The 17,806-nt window shown below is 39.8% G+C and overlaps 1 protein-coding gene across 1 annotated transcript in view; it reads left to right on the forward strand.

The window, feature by feature from the left end:
- clcn2c (chloride channel 2c) overlaps positions 1-17,806 on the forward strand; it is a 112,930-nt gene that overhangs the window by 50,422 nt on the left and 44,702 nt on the right. The window contains exons 3-10 of the mRNA XM_026367023.1: positions 3,677-3,808; positions 5,644-5,772; positions 6,972-7,105; positions 8,235-8,312; positions 12,661-12,739; positions 13,348-13,473; positions 14,263-14,347; positions 17,690-17,791. Of these exons, the coding sequence (XP_026222808.1) occupies positions 3,677-3,808; positions 5,644-5,772; positions 6,972-7,105; positions 8,235-8,312; positions 12,661-12,739; positions 13,348-13,473; positions 14,263-14,347; positions 17,690-17,791 (865 nt within the window). The remainder of the gene's footprint in view (positions 1-3,676; positions 3,809-5,643; positions 5,773-6,971; positions 7,106-8,234; positions 8,313-12,660; positions 12,740-13,347; positions 13,474-14,262; positions 14,348-17,689; positions 17,792-17,806) is intronic.

The raw sequence follows: 17,806 nt of genomic DNA on the forward strand, positions 1-17,806 counted from the left end.
ACTGGGATACAATTTACCCTACAGTTAATCCTTCAACCTTATGAACAATAGAAGTTAAAGCATGTAGATGCTTAAATCCTGACTTTTTGGCATCAGTCATTTCTTCCTTTATTCTGTATTAGACATTGAGTGTTGTATAGTACATACAGAACTGTCTAGTCTCGTCTTTGACGGTATCTTTCTGAGTGGGTGTTCAAAAAGCAGATGAGCTGAATGGTCAGTTTTGTCTATCTATATTAATTCCAATCTAATTAGGCTTGTAGTCTTAAACACAGCCAGGCATTGCTAATTGAATCACTCTCTTGTCCATGAAGCTACATAATGAATGTGAGGGCACACACACAAAATGAGGACAGGCCTCACTAGCACGACTGTGCAAAATTGAGGCTTTAATGGTAGCCCCTTTTACCCTTTACACTCATATAGATGCATGCATAATAAATGAGGGGGTGATTTCCGTAATTTATGTGGGAGTTGCAGCAATGAATATGCACCAGTAGTGATTTTCTTCCAAGGTGTACGTGTGTACGTGCTCACTCGACCCTTTTAATCACCTTCCAGTTAGACCGAGCTGCGGGTTTTCTGATACTGTTTAAGGTTCGTCATCTATCAGTGAGGTGACGGATACAGTGCACTTTATACTATGCTATGTAATGTATGAACTACCAGTATTTCCACTGATCGACTTTTCGGCGAGGACATGCCAAAATTGCCTTTTGCTCAGAACTTGCTAAGCTTTAACCATTTTGACATATTCCTCTAAAGGGTTTATGTAGCCAGCTTTTCCTTTAACTTCTGTATGTTCATAGCTATTAGCAATTAGCAATCAGCCAGCGAGCTTACAATGGCTACCGGCAGCAGAGACTGTGCACAAGGCTAGGTGCTGTATATATTGCTGATAATAATTTATAAAATTTGATTATTGTTGTATAAATTTAGCAAGAAAAATCTATCTTACTGGATGAGGTCTTTTTCATTGTGGAATAGGCAGCATATGTAAAAATCCAGCGTGATTCGAAGAGCCTTTGAGGAGTCTGCAGGTGTGGAGTTTGAAAGATATGGATGTTTACCAGGTAGATGAGGTCTCCAGTTTTTAATGCACCTTGCAAGTGCCACAACTTAATAAGTGCAATAAAAAACTTTCCTTACATTTTAAAAATCTTACTAAATATGTTACATCAGCAGTTTCGGCACAAGCATGTGTTGCACAAGCCACAATAAGCACAAACACACACTAAGGTTTTTAATACCAAGGCAAGGAAGTAGGTGCACTGTGTATCCAAGGCAACCTAAATTAGTCTCAGCAGGTATGTGGGCATTATGTCTCTTGCTGAGGAGAGGGTGAGCAAGCAGGTAAGCAAGAATGAAAAAGAACATATAGAAGGGGAGAGGGAGAGAGAGCGAGAGATGGGGTGTGAGAGTGCAAAAGAGGAACCAAGCAGATAATGCCTGAGATGGAGAGGAGGAGATGAGAGGTAAAGCCAGAGGTTGAATGTGATTAGTAGAAAGCAGAAGAAGGAGATGGGGAGCAAAGGATGATGGGATGGGAGAGTGGTGCAGAGGGTGAGTCAGAAGGCAATGAGAGCGACTGGGAACTAGCATGCTGCTTATTGCATGCCATGAAGAATAAAATCAGCAACCAGTCTGCCGTGTGTGTGTGTGTGTGTGCGCGCGCGCTCGCTGCAGAAAAAGCCATCAAGTAATACCAGCACAGACAGAGCTAACTAAATTACATCTCCAAGATTGCACTTGCTGCTTCGCACACACACACACACAGTCCATGTTTAGAAATACAAAGAAATCATGTCTGCACACTTGCAGACCATGCAGACACAAAACCACACACAAACACTCATTTACATTGACTAGTGTCTACATGACAGAAGGGGTCCAAGAACACAGACGGCCGTGGGTGAGATGACGCACAAGCGCGCTTACACACACATGCTCAAACGCATAAATCTAAATATACACATGTACGAAGCCTGATTCTCAGAATTGTCTGTAGAATAATGGAGAGCAAAGACGAATCCGTGTACGTGGGTGTGTGTGTGTGTGTGTGTGTGTGTGTGTGTGTGTGTGTGTGTGTGTGTGTGTGTGTGTGTGTGTGTGTGTGTGTGTGTGTGTGTCGCAGCTTTTGGCAGAATGTGTGTGACAGACATCCTGAAGGTGTTGATTGGAGAATGTGTGCACGTATGTGTGTTGGCGTGCGAATGTGCATCTGCTTTTTTCCTTTTCATCCCTGCAGCATTTATCATTCACCTCCTGCCCTCTGTCGTGTTCTCTCTTTCTCTTTTCCCCTCGCCTGTCAGTCAGTCAGATGTATCAATCTTGCCACAACTTGGAAAATTTATTTGTTTATATGTTCTCGTGATGGTACTTGGTTCCATTTTAGCTACTTATCCTTGAAGCGATTCAAGCATAAGCCAAATCCATGAGTGACTGGTGAAGCTTGGGTGCTCCGTGCTCCGTGCTAACACGTTTTATTCCTCAAACACCTGTTATACATACACTGGTTGTCTGTTGTCATACAAAGTACCTCTAATTAATAATCAAATAATAGCATTAATACAATAACTACTTTGTAGGTGACTTTAAGTGTGATTCACCTCAGAGTACAAACAAAATAGAAGGAAAGAGGTCAGTTATAGGATATGACAGTGTGGTGGTCCACATTCTCTTCAGTGCTTGGATTAATGATAAGTCTGTTTATACAGAGAACGGGAGGAAAATCCACCAGGCTTCTGAAAGAGAAATGAAATGCTGCTACAGGAGAAATGTGGAGCAAGAAACAAAAAGAGTGCATGAATGTGTTTTGTGAGTGTCATTAGTGTGAGGGGCACCCCACTGCTCCCAAGTGCCATTCCCCTGCAGAGACAAAAAGTGAAACGAGGACAGGCCTAGAAGTGGTAAGAAAGGAGCAAAGAGAAGAGAAGAAGAGACAAAACATGTTGCGTGAAAGAAGGGGGATCATGAATTATGCTGTCTGCATGTATGATCTAATGTTTTGTCCCAGCAATTAATCATAATTAGTAACTGTGTATGCATGTCTCACGCCAACTCTCATACAGTGTAGTTGTGAATCTGAGTATCCTGTCACTTTTCAGGTGAGTATAGCAGACGCTTAGTGCAGTGGTTTGATAGTACATGCAATCTGTGTGTAAGTGTTGTTGTTCTGCTTTGTAGTCCTGCAATTTGCTGCTGTTTTTTATGCTGTGCAATTAATATACGTTGAGTTGTAGATCAGTAGAGATCTAGTAGTGCAGTCTCTTTTGTCTTCAGCCCTGGAGGTAATATGATTTAAACACAAGGTAACAGCAACAGTACTAGTTTCTGCTATAACAATGTTTTGTTGCAGTCTGTGCTGGATGTGATATTGAATTTACATCCCAGCTTGCTGACTTTCCATCCCACCTTTAATAATTTGTTTATCCATCCATCATGTATCAAACACCACTGACATTAAGACTATTAAGGATGTATCACACTACTGGCCAAATAACATTTTAAAAGCTGCTGGATGAAAACACAGTTAACACTGTTATTGGCCAGTGTTGCTAAGATTGGCTGTGATTTGCTTTTCCAAAATAACATTGTCATTATCTGGGTGATATAGTTCCAGTGTTTGTTTATTGTAGTGCTAATATTTGATGTTGTCTTCCTGCCAACCCTGTAGTCTATACGGTTCGCTGTCAGAAGTTCCTGATCTCCAGGGTCGGGGAGGACTGGATCTTCCTCATCCTGCTGGGACTCGTCATGGCCCTGGTCAGCTGGGTGATGGACTTTTGCATCGCCATCTGTCTACAAGGTGAGGGAGGGAGAAGGTGGGATTGTACCTAACCTAACCTAACCAGTACATACACACATAATAAAGCAAGGGAGGGGCAGATGGGGGATTAAGTAATCTGAATTTTTCTACTCAGATGCAGTAGTAAAATAAAATAAAATAAAATAGAGGTACATAAACAACAATAAAAAGGCTGTCTTCATTGTTACTTTGGTAACAGCAAGTATGATTTGACACTACAGCAAAAACTCCTTGAGCAGCTAATTTACCTGAAATACAACAGAGGAACAGCTGGTTTGTGTGTTTACGGTACAGCCAAACAAACGCTGCGTTATTCTAATGAAGAAATACCTGCAGCTCTGATTTGGCTTTGTTGTGTGAATAGTTTTCGACAACAGGAGTAGATTATGTTGGAAGTGTGCAGCCTGTTGCCTGCAGCTCTGTATATAACAGCTCACTGTGGCTGCTGCTCCTTTACAAAAATTAAAAATGATCCAATGATCCGTGCAGAAAATGACTGCTGAAATGCATTTGCTTTCAGTGCAAACCACAGTGACGAATACATTGTTTCCCGCGACTACTTCACAAGCCACTCTCTGTTCCCTCAGTGAGACGCCTTTAATGTGAAGCAGCAGCAGTGGGAAATTGATGGATCTAATCAAGAGAAAGACTGAGGCTCTGAACACAAGCAGAAGTACTTTATTCACTATACATTCACAATGATGCCAGTACAAGGGCATAAGGCTGCTTTCATTTTTTGGTTGTTTCTTTGGTAAAAAATCTGAATTTGTGCTAAACCAGGGCATGAGAACAAGAAAGAAAAATGCAGGGCTTCCATATTAACTAAGATTTTGAAATTTCAGAAATTAGTTTCAGGGAAATTACTTGACATAAGTAAACTAGCAATATAATTTGACATATCTCAACCTGTCTCAAAGTCACGTTTTGCTTTGTAGTCCTGCAAAAGTTTTTTGTTTTGCTTTGTTCTGGAAGATAGTTGAACTCTTTACAGAGCTTTATTATGATATCTGCATAGCATTGCAATTAAATGGGCTAATTTGAAATTATCTGGCCCAGCAGGAGCTGGTAAATAGAGAAACATTGTACTGAAAATTGAGCCCCGGGCACAACTACTGGAAATGAATGCTGAAGATAAGAATATGCTGCCTGTGGTGATTGAAAAAGAAGAAATGATGCATAGAGCATACACAGGATATAAGCAGGGATTTAGAGAAGCTAGAGAAACAATAGATAAATGAAAGAATGCAGGGAGCAGAGGGGAAGATGGAAGAAGGGATTCAAAGTGGATCAAATAATGGCACTAGGGGATGGATGGAGGGCTTCTTGTGGGCATCAGTCATCTACCTGTGAGGTGGATGCAGGAAACTAAAGGAGGAGAAAATGTGAACAAGGGATTTAACTCTAAGTTAAGTCAACACTCCAGGAAGAGGACGACGGTGGACGATTGAAGGAAGTAGTGAGTGCTGATCTGAAACCTTACGGGAGCAGCCCTAATTCAAATGGATTTCCCATGCTTTGTGTTGTGCTGCTCTGTGCTCTCAAGGAGAAGCTAACCCCGTCTTGTCAGTTTCAGTCATGATGTACAGTTCTTTTAATTGGATACAGAACACGACTAACTAGCTCTCCTGTGGAGACACACCTCTGCACACATACATGCATTTTCCTGTAGTTTATATGACAGCTTGTCTGCGTGTGTTTGTATGTACTGAAACGGTAAATGTAGCTGCTCTTTGTGATGCACACTCTTTCTTTTTGTGAGTGTTTTGTGTTGATCTGTTTTACTGGATACAGAGGATTGTGTTTTACATGTTATTCCTGGGTTTTTGTGTCCACAGCACAGAAGTGGATGTACGGTGGTCTGGATAGTAATGTGTTGCTGCAGTATCTGGCCTGGGTCACCTATCCAGTAGTCCTCATCACCTTCTCTGCTGGCTTCACCCAGATCCTCGCCCCACAGGCTGTTGGTACGAAATACAAACCGGAACATACACATATACACACACATTGCATAGACAAAATTAGAATCGCTGGCATGAAGTCAAAAAAATGTCAAGTGGAATCTACAGTCCTTCTGCTTCTTCAAGAACAACAAAGATGTTTTCAAAAGTACAGTTTTTAGACTTAGAAATTGCATTTTATTCTAAATTTAGATATGATCAAATGCCAACAAATCCATACTTATTAAGTGCATGAAGTGTAAAATCAATCCTACAAAATTTTTTATTATTATAGTTGTTATGTTTAACCAGTGAATAATAATACAATTTATCCTGTATAAACGAATAAAATAATATGTAAATAATAGTCAGACATTATTATGTTAGTAAAATAAAAAGTTAAGGGTGAAATAAAAGGGAACATAAGGACTGTACTTTTAGCTATTGAGTGAAAAACACTGTTCACTGAGTGGCAAAGGAACCATAAAACACCTTTAGTGGCAAAAAGCACAAGACTTCCACACGTGTTTCACTCCACAGGTGTGTTTAGAGAAAAGAAAACGCTAATAGTTTAAAATCTTTGTCATGCATACTGACAGTGACTTTTGCTCTACTTGACACACCAGTCCAATTGATATAAATGTTTGTGACACTGGGAATAAAAATGGCTTGATAAACTAAGGTTGGCAGAATTTACTGCGAAACCATGAGGAATGCTTTCTGTCAGATGTGTGTCAGACTCTATATAAGACGCTTCCATATATAATATAAGCCTATTGGTAAAAGCTGTTAAGCTAAAACATGCCTCTGAATTTTAGAACTCAAAGATTATTTTCTGCATATATTAAAGTCGTAGCCTAGCCTCCTCCCTTAGTGTGCTAGCAGAAAGGGCTCCACACACAATGTATGTCCTTATAATTTTAAATTTTAACTATGAAATGAAGCTCTCCCTCACTACCAGACTGGTAGTGCCAGGTTGTGCTGTTATGAACACACGAATACACCTGTGTATAAATGGTACAGTAGTCGCTACAGTGAAACACTGCTGTGACATACTGTTAATCTCCTCTGCGCCTCTTTATCCTCGTCCCCTAAAGACTCAGTTTGTTCCCCAGGGGCCCTCCTCGCCTCCAGTATCACTTAATCTGTTTTGTAGGTGGGACGTGGTGTCTTTGAGCATTTGAAAGGTGTTGACAGTCATCTGTGCGAACTGTGCTTCCCTGCAGGTTCGGGTATTCCAGAGATGAAGACTATCCTGAGAGGAGTGGTGCTGAAGGAATACCTCACCTTTAAAACGTTTGTGGCCAAAGTCATCGGTCTCACCTGTGCTCTGGGCAGTGGTATGCCCCTGGGCAAGGAGGTAACACACATGCACATAAAAAGATCTGCATCACTTATGCGTTTAGTAGCATATAGTGTTTTTGTAAGCGCCCATGTGCACAAACTGTTGGAAGTACAGAATATGCTATGTGGACTGTAGATATGTGTACAGTAAACACATTTTCTGTGATTCACAGCAGTAAATCTCTGTTTGTAATTAAAATATAGAACCCAGTCTGGCACCGGGCTGCCACCATCTTACACAGCATCCAAAATAAACTAAAGAATAATCCATGCTGTCTGGCTGCAGTTTAATTCATTATCAGTCATCAAAAACCCATGTAGGTCACAGTGAAATGTAGTAACTGTAGTGCAGCAGCTTGTACAACTTGGTCATTTAGATTTTTAGATTCAGACTGGATACACTGGATACACACATTTCAGTTTAGTTCAATTCAGTTTTTTATATAGAAAGTAAATGGAAAGTGTAAACAAAACAATCACATTTTAGTTCTCAGCATCCCTGCTGTATGAATCACACGTGCTTCATTAATAACACGTGATGGGCTGAAATGCTTAGGCTCAGGTCGAGAATGCAGAAAACTGGCGAAGAGGAAAAAACATGGGGAGGAAGTAAGGTGCAGAGTTAACTCGAGACCTTTTCTAAACCCAGTGGGAGGTGAAAGAATGTTTTTCTGGAGGTTTTGAATTAACAACTGCACTACGCAGATGTTGTTTATGTGTTGTGGACTAGTTTCTGTACAGTGTGGTGTAGATTTCTCAGTCTTTTAGCAAAAACAGTTTCACATAAGTAAGGCATCCCCCAAAAGGCTACCTAGCCTGAAGACATACTCGCAAGAAAATATATTTTTTCCTCTGTTATGCACACACAGAAACACACACATACACACACACACACACTGCCTTCGGCCCTCTTGGTTGTGTTCTACAGCAGCAGAATCTACAGTCTGAATTAAGAACTCTGACTTCCTTTAGCATGAGCATCAGTCTTTTTATTCACTTTTAATCCTGTTAGTTCCAATTTAAACGCTATTCTGTGAATTTAAATATTCACTGCAGACTTTATTGTTACTTTGTTTGTTAGCTGGTGACTTAAAATGTTTACTCCTCCAGTATTTACAGTATGTATTTTTTTCTCTTCCTGTCAGGGTCCATTCGTACATGTCGCCAGTTTGTGTGCTGCTCTCCTCAGCAAGTTCATGTCTCTGTTTGGAGGAATTTACGAGGTAAATATTCCTCTTGCTTTTTATTTTAGATGTCGTTACACTATTTCACTCTCTTTATTCCATACACCGTACTGTGCACACCTAATATAGCACAGCCTAATGTAGCATAGCACAAGGCTTACGTTCCACTAAGTTATAATGGGACATGTCCCATCACATTTTATAATCCTGTCACTGTCACTCTCACTTTTATATTTCCAGATTATCTAAGTTGATAAAAATGTTGATGCATTTATCTTAGTCACCTTCAGTTATTATTGTCCAAAGCAATAAGCTTAATGAGCAGCAGAGAGTGCAATGTGGACTTTGTTTAGCCTTGGTTTCATCTCTACGGGGTTTCGGCATCTTGTCCAAGGACACCTCGACATGTGGCCATGAGGAATCTACCAACTGAGCTACTCACACCCCTGTAGATACAATACATTAACAATAATAGACGGGTGATAAACATGAATAAATGAGTAAAGAAAGAAACCAATGCAGTTGCTTTCACACTAGTACAACTGAGCTCTTCTATAACCAGTTGTGCTGATGCTGAGCAGCCAAGTTGATCCTGATATTGGACTGAGAAGGTAAAAGGAAACGAACTTTGATCGAGGGTTCGTTCAGGATCAGAAAATGTAGTCAACAGCACACATTTAATGACTATGACGCTTGTGCATTAGCACAGTATGTAAGGGAGGAACTGTTCCTGAATCATAAGAGCCCCCCACCATCATCCTCAAAACACCAACGAGGGAATATCTTTTGTAAGAATAATGTAATGTTTTTTGTCCTGCCCCCTTAAGAGATCATCAATTTAGTATAGATGTATGTGGTCAGTTATTCTTCAGGTTCATTTATATCTCTCAACATAAGAATTTGTATGAATGATGAAAGAACATTTTGCCTGTGCAGAAGTTGATGCTTTTGTTCAGATGTTTTCAAGTGATTCTGCATTAGTTTAATATCTGTTAATATCTTAAGGCTGTGTTTGCAGGATTCTCTTAGAGAGGGTGGAAAAGGGGGAGGAAATGAAATAAAATGCTAAGACAGGTGTTTTTAAAGGCCAAGAGGTACGGGTCAGAAGAGGGTGAAAAGCTGACATTTTTCAAGGAGTTTGAGGAACAGTGAATGTGGAATAAGAAAGAGCGAAAGGCCTGGAAAAAATTAATAATTACAGCAGGTGAACTACCAGAGAGAGGGTAGCAAAACGGACAAAAAGAATAAATGAGAATGTAGACGAGTGTAGGAAGTCATGTCCAACCGTGATGCTTTTTGTGACAGTTGTGGGCTGCGGCCTGACACTTTTATTATTGTTTTTTTACATCATGTACCTGAGTACAACTTATTTCTGCAAGAAAATGAGACCACCAATTCAACACTTCAACATTCGACACAAAAGACCTTAGTCTTAGTTTCCCACTATTTGTCAATCATTGGTTCGGCTAAGAAAACCAAAATGAAAAAAGAACACTGCATACAGAAGTGAAATAAAAATTTTTTTATTTCCTTAGGAATCAATGCCTTTCCTCCCATGTAGAGCCAACAACCCCCAATAATAAATTTTATAAATGTTTAATCACTGTGTTATTTGTCAACAAATTACATCTTTTTCATCTTCAATCTTACTTTGCCCTGAGAGAGATGCAGCAATACAAATTTCATTAGGGAAAAGGAGGAGAAGGGGGAAGCAAAATGGAAATGATGCAGGTCGAGTGGGGAAAAAGGAAAGCAAAACCATTTCTTCTTCGATGTCTCCTTCTCCCCCCCCTTTTTTTTTTAACATCTTCTCCATGCTTTTGGGAGAGGAGACCAAGAGTCATCTCTCTATTTCCTGAAGGTGTGAGCTCCTGTATTGCTACCTAAGCCAAAATATGGCTTTAAGATAAAGAAACTACATGATGATTGGATTCTTGTTGAGGCAGAAATAACAGCAACAGGCTAAATGACTATGTAGATGTAAAACAGATCCACTGTCAGCAGAAACAGAGAAATGTTATGTTTGACCTTCACCCTACACAGAATTTGTTGCTTCATAGAAACGTCTTCCGACTTTCACGTGTCCGAGCAAAAGAGACCCAGAAAAATAATTAGTAGTACATAGTATACATAATAATGTATAGTACAGAAGTGATAGTATAGCACATATGTATATATCATTATATGTATAACCACAAGTTCCTTGGATGATCATCATCATTTAGCACTCACTGCATTTGAAATGTAATAAACATCAGCTACAAATAAATTATTGAGTCTGATGCACATTTCGATGGACATCTCGTTTTACTCCAGCTGAAGGTGATGACTTGTCTGTAGGTGGCAGAGTTTACTGTCCATCTGCTCGTCTTTCTTTTTTACTATCCTTCTGTAATAGTCGCCATCACCCCCATTGCCTGTAACTCTATTACTCGTTCCCGCTCTTCCCTCCCTCTGCAGTGTTGTGCTGCATTTTATGGCATATTAATGCTGTGTGTGTGTGTGTGTGTGTGTGTACTTGTGTGAAGTGCCCCTCTGCAGCAGTATCTCATCCTATCCAGAGTTTGAAGTACAGTATGCTAATGTAGCCCCTGAGTTGGAAAACGACAGCTTTTTTGTTTCAGGGTGCTTTTAGATAATGTGCGATAATGTGAGGGACGAGTGCGCAACAACACGTGGAGAATAACAATAATTTAAAGGGACTGACACATGATTTGACATGTTTGAAGAGGAAGTTTGTGTCACATCAATGATTGTCGATTACAGTTATGCTCACAGAGTTAGTCTTGGCATAAAACCCTGTTATTCTTTAATACAGTCGCTTCTCGTGTTTGTTTTTTTTTACCCCCATGCTACCTGAAGGAGCCCAGCTTTATAGACATTAAGGTAAATGAATCCCAGCATGCTCCACATCCTATGCTCCTTCTTCCCTATGATTGCAGTCTTGTCAAATGAATCACACTGCAAAAATGTTACATCATCTATTTTTAAAATAAAGTTTCCCCATTTATTAAAAAAAATCTTTCAGACACTAGTGTGAAAACGGAGCGTAACTCTTCATAAAATCTGAAAGACTCACTGAAACATTTAAACCCCAAATCCTTTGCATCTTCCCTCAAATGACGCCTGACATTGGTGTATTAGAATATTTGAGATCCACTAGGAATAAACAAGATAAATAGATAAATGAACAAGCCTAGTGTGGTAAGCAGCAGCATGAACAGATTTGTTTCTAAGTGGCACATGTTTGAGCACAAGCAAAGTCACAATTCCTGTTCGTTTTTGACCAAAGAATTAAGAAATAACTGAATTTGAATGAATCCAAATTTCTTGTCCATCTTTTTGTCACAGATTACATTACATTATCAGTGTTATATTAATTATCACTATTAATATTATTGCTAAAATTTGGCTTCGTCTGCAGATTATAATTCTGCAGTGCTTCACTCCCTTCATACAGATGACATTTTGGGTGTTTTGTGAATTTAAAAGTTTTCTCAGCTTGTACAGCCTGTAACATTTTTACATTAGAAAGATAATATTGGTTCATAAAACCCAGTGATTCAGTGTACAGTATACATGGATTTATAAGGACTGACACACTGGAGGACCAGATTAGTAATCCGAAAACATCCCTGATGCTCAGATGCTTTTTACGGTTTCATGTTTCTAGACACTGACAGAAATGTCCAACAAATCCTTGGAAGAAGCTGGTTTGAACTTTGCATAAGTAGAATTCCACCCTACTTTTAAAAAAAATATTTCTTCAAGATTAACATGTTTTGCAGTGTAAGCTGTTTTTGCAAAATGCTTCTTGACCATCCTGCTGTAACACCCTGTGGCAATATTTGTGTGTGTCAGAGAGAGAGAGAGAGAGAGGTGTGTAGCAGCATGCTAATCAGTCCCACACTTTAAGTTGTAAATCCAGGATAAGCCACTGAGTGTACAGTCAAGAGGGAACACACACACACACACACACACACACACACACACACACACACACACACACAAACTCTAACTTCTCTTTATCCCTGCCACGCTGCTTGAAGGAGGCCAGTCTCATAGGGATGAAGGTGAGTAACTAAAGTGAAGCATTTAAAGATAAAAACACAACTCCACTTCCCATGGTGCCCCATGATCCACTGTGTTGCAGTCATGAAGCTCAGTCTCTTCATTTGTTTCCCTCCTGTCTGTTTCACATCATGTGTTAAGCGCTACAGTATTATATTAAGTTAAAGCATGGAGCAAACCTGTTTGTTCAATGTTTTTGTTTTTTTTACCTAAAATTGTTGTTCAGTGGTAACTGAATACAGTACAGTAACTTTTTTGCTAAAGATATTTAAATGAATTTAAAAACTGCATCTGTGCATGTGTTTGTGTGTTTCAGAATGAGTCAAGGAACATTGAGATGCTGGCAGCAGCCTGTGCTGTGGGGGTGGGCTGTTGTTTTGCTGCGCCCATAGGAGGTGAGTGTAAGCTGGACGTGTATACAGAATATTAAATGACCATCAGACAACTACAGCTTGTCTTTTTCTGTAGACCTGATATAATCTCATGTTAAATTTAGACTTTTTGCCACATATCAGTGCAAATCTGACAACACGATTTTGATCAAGACACTGAGACATTGTTTAGTTATTACTAATTGAAAGAAAGAAAAGAATAAGACAAAACAAGAACACTAGGATTACCAAGTGTCGAATGTACAATGAAATGAAAAGGAAGGGGGGACAGCCCGAAAATGTAGAGCCTCTGGTTACAGCTGTTGCTGAAACAGAGGCATAAAAATCACTCCAACAACTGAGAATATGTCTGGATAGTCACACAGTTCAGCATGTTGTATTTATCTGGAATCCTGTGTAGTCCTAGTTTAACTTTTATATTTTTATTGCAAGTGACTCTGCATCTCTTGAACAAGAGCATCACTTATAACTGCCTAAGCTGTGGAAATTAATGTTTTAATTTTGTATTATTAATCGTTTATGTCCCAGGATATAATGACCAAACTGCGACCAATTAATTACATTTAAATGAGTGTGTGTGTGTGTGTGTGTGTGGTGTGTGTGTTTTGCAGGAGTGTTGTTCAGTATTGAAGTAACATCCACATTCTTTGCTGTGAGGAATTACTGGAGAGGTTTCTTTGCTGCTACCTTCAGTGCCTTCATCTTCAGAGTACTGGCTGTTTGGAACAGAGATGAAGGTGAGACATATGTGTTTGTAGATGAACGGAAGCACAGGGCAGTGATTTAACTTACTTTTATGAGTCGCAGTATTAAAAGTTCATAACTTCCTTTCAGACCACCAAGATTAACTTTAAACAATAATCATATTGAGTGAAATGAGTATCAGTGGTTGGCATTGTGCCCAGCAGCTAACATTAATTTCCCGTAGTGTCCCTGTAATGTCATAGCTATGAACCAATATTCGAGACGGCATGGCTCTGAACCTGCAACTGTGAAATGGAATTGAGCCATTATTAATGTAATTACTTTCTAGTGATCACTAAAGGGCAAAGCAACATCATCTGCTACAGATAAACCCAGTAATGTAAAGATGACGGAAGTGGAGATTTGCACTGAGGTTAAAAATTAGTTTCTACTTCAGTAAATAAAACTAATCATAGTTTCAGTTTCCAGAAACAGACGGTTAAAGTCAGCCAGTCAGTGGCATCATCATGATTTCCAATCTTTCATTAACCCAAGTTTTTGGACATTTGCTCCCACCCTTTGTTTACAACACTGTGGTCTAGTTATGTTACTGTAGAGTCAGGAGTTCTGCTCAGTTCTACCACAGTGAGCTGAACTTTTTGTTTACTTTGTTGTTTGTTTATTTGTTAGCTTCCATTAAGAGCTCAACTTGAACCTGTAGCCTCCACCTCCGGCGTGCACTGCATGTGATTGCATGACCTTAGACTTGTTTGTATGTTTTTGTAGTGGTTTGCTCTCTTCCCTGACTTTTGCTGTACCTTTTTCCCTTCTTTTTTTTTCAGAAACCATCACAGCCCTCTTCAAAACCAATTTTCGATTAGACTTTCCCTTTGACCTGCAGGAGCTTCCTGCCTTTGCTGTCGTTGGGTAAGTTTTAAGTGATGGGGGGTCCAATTTCAGGCCATACAAACACATGATAGCATATTAAGGGGTTAACACCTGCCAAAAACCCTTTGACAAACTGGCAGCCCAGATGTTGCATTCATGTGTCTTTCAACTTAATATAATCAATCATGAAAGTTGGAAAAAGTATTTGTTTCAGTCAAATACTGGAACCACATGAACCCAGATTTGTTTTGTTACAAAAGTCCAGAGAAACTCCAAACTAATCCAACACTGTGAGTCATAGTTTTGCCCATGTGGTTGTTCTGACAGGTATTCCCATTTAATGTGACTGGAGCATAAATTCAGATATTATTGAGGAGCTCCCCACACTGTGGCTTTTGATGGTGTTACTTGGGGGTAGCCTGTATGAGTCACCTAACATCGATAATTCATCCTGCAACAGTTGCTGGTGCACTGAGGGATGTCTTACTTTATCCTGCCATAGCCTGAGGGCTTTTCCACAGCTGTGAGTGAGACCACGAGCTTCTAGAAACAAGCTGGTGGAAAGACAGGAGACTCCTCAAGAGAAGAAAATCCCTCCCTTCTTTCTCTTTCTCATCTTTTGTTCTTCATCTTTTGGCTGTTTTTTGTCTAGAGGTATTAACACACTCACTGCTGCATCAGTGATTTCCACAATGCCTCGAGAGAAGGCAGCAGAGCACTTAGCCCCACTTTAACACTGCTAGTGTGTGCTTTTGCGCTGGTATATCTATGTGTATGTGAGGCGGAGACAGTGTGTCTGTATCTTTTCCATCATCCCATGTTCCCCTGCCAATAGCTGTCAAACGGGGAAAGTCGGTCAGCGTCTCCATCAACTAGGCCAGAAAGAGTTCTGTGCTACATGCTGCCAAGGGCATGTCTTTCAAGAGTCACACATGGTTCTGCTTATTGTTTACACCTTCAGGCTTGAGAGTCACTGGGACCCAAAGAGGCTGACATACAACCTGATTCCGGCAACATACACAAATGCAGATACATGCAGTACTGTGATTATACACAGATAAATGGAAATGCACTTGATGTGTCATTGCATACAGATAAACATCTAGCATGTATCATATCACACATATCATCTCACAATACTCTCATTGTGCAGTGGTATATTTTGCAAATACATTTCAGATACCTGGTGGAGTTTCTTGGTTTTAGTGTAATCACTGAATTAAATTTTGCATGTGCTTGAGGCCCAAACATCGGTGCAAAGCACAACTATCAGTCATATATCTGCAAGATACCTTTAAGGATAAGTTTGTTTCCAGTCACAAGGCCAACACTAACAACATGAGTGAGGGACTTAAGAATCTTCTCACTGTCATTTTTCACTATTTATTAAAAAAACTCAGATGAATCTATTCTGAAAATACTAACCAGTTTCTAACCAGATACAGTTTTTATTTTTAACCTAGTGTTCTATACCACACCCTGCAGTTTCTCATTGTGTCAGCAGCACTCTCAAAGAAACAACAAATGAACCAAACACCTTGGCCTCAAACCTTAACCCTTATTCTGATCATTACTCCACTAACCTTACATTCTAACCCTGGGCTGTCCCAGAGAGAGAGAGAGAGAGAGAGAGAGAGAGGGAGGGCATTCAGTCCTTCTAAGGGCTATAACGAAAAGGCACACTTGCTATGTTTCCTCTGGCGCACCACAGGGGCGAAGACTCCCTTGTCATGTTCGTTATTGCTTCAGAGGTGTTTGACAGAATTTCTAAAGGAATAAAATACATTTAAAAGAATTAGGTTGTTCAGTATAGCTGCTTGCACCTATTCCTTCTCTAACCATTTCATATCTGTTTGTTTCTTATTGCCATGAAGAGTTTTTAAATGCATGCTTTTGTCCTGCTTTATCCCCATCTCCTCCACGCATCCCCATCTGACTGAATGCTTTTTCTTTCTTATTGCTGTAATTCACTGTTCATTTTTCATCTCCTTTCAATCTGCGTCTTTGTTTTTCAGTTTTCCTGCTGCTGCTGCTAGCATATCCCTCCTACATGTTTTGTTGACTTTGTCTTCTTGTCCCTCTTTCCAGCTTTCTTTTTTGTTACTCGTTTCCTTCTCATATTTGTGTTTTTTTTTCTGTTATGGCCCAAACAGCATGTGACTTATATCTACTGTAAATATGGTTCACCTTCATTACATTGCATCCACACCTGACATCCAACCCCAGTTTATTGGAGACTCATTAAATCTAGATAGTTTTTATTGAAGCCAGATGAAGTGAGGACCACATATACAAATGTGGTTGACATCAACATTAACATTGGGGTTAAATAAAAGAGGAGACATTAAAAGTGCCAGGAGAGAAAGGGTTTAATTTTTGTCAGATTTAAATGCCAGTCAGGGAAGTTTTTTTTCTTCAGTGCATTGGAAAATGTAAGTTAGTTTGTTCCACTAATCACTGAACTGAAGAGCTCTGCGTGGGGCTTTTTACTGTGTGGTGTATAGACCTCTGGCATCATTCATCAGTGGGACACAGTGGATGGAAGGGGTTGTAGATCTGGACTTGCCCACTCTGTAGGTGAGTGTCAAAGCTCTCAACCCGATGTGGGCGGCCACTTGAATCCACTGCAGATTTATGAACAGTGATAGTCCTTCGTTGAACGAAAAAGAGACATGATAATGCTATTTGGATCATCTGGAAAGGATTAGCTGCACATGTTGTTGGTTCTGTTTGCAGAATCAGTCGAGATGACACATAAGTGTACCATATTCAGAGAGTTGGGGTCAGAGCTTTCGGACGCTGTAGAGGACAAACCTGCATGCCCTGGAGATGTGGTCAGCAGAATTGAGTTGATCATCAGTGATGACTTTGTGCAGACAGTCACTGAAATCCCAAGTTGATGCTAAAGCCAGAACATCAATCTTGCAGAGACTGAGTTTGTCTCACACAAGTGGACATGTCGAAGAGAGAAAGGCTGAAATGTCTGCAGAGATAGTGGAGTTATTCGGTAAACAGTAGAGGAAGAGTTGTGTCATGTGTTATTACTCAACAGATACACATCATGAAATGGAAATAGTTCTTAGCACTAATGTTTTCACCTTGACTTAAATGTTCTGGATGCCTTGTACCTCACTTGTAAGTCGCTTTGGATAAAGGTGACTATCAAATTAATAAATGTTAACGTAGATGTGAATGTTTTTATCGCCCAGGCCTAAGTTGATTTTACGATGTCTTCTTGTAATGAAGATTACAATTAATTACTTCTTGCATTGTTTTCTGACACCCAAGGTGCATTGTTAGCAAAAATAAAAAAAACTCTGAGAAGAAATCTATGCTTCCTATTTCTAATGTTTGTCTGTGTCTCTCTTTCTGTCTCTGCAGTATTGCCAGTGGTTTTGGAGGGGCTTTGTTTGTCTACCTGAATCGACTTATTGTCGTGTTTATGAGGAAACAGAAGGCCATCAACAAATTCCTCATGAAAAAGTGAGTCTGACACAG

The sequence above is a fragment of the Anabas testudineus genome, chromosome 13 (genome assembly GCF_900324465.2).
Source record: "Anabas testudineus chromosome 13, fAnaTes1.2, whole genome shotgun sequence".
NCBI classification, from domain to species: Eukaryota; Metazoa; Chordata; class Actinopteri; order Anabantiformes; family Anabantidae; genus Anabas; species Anabas testudineus.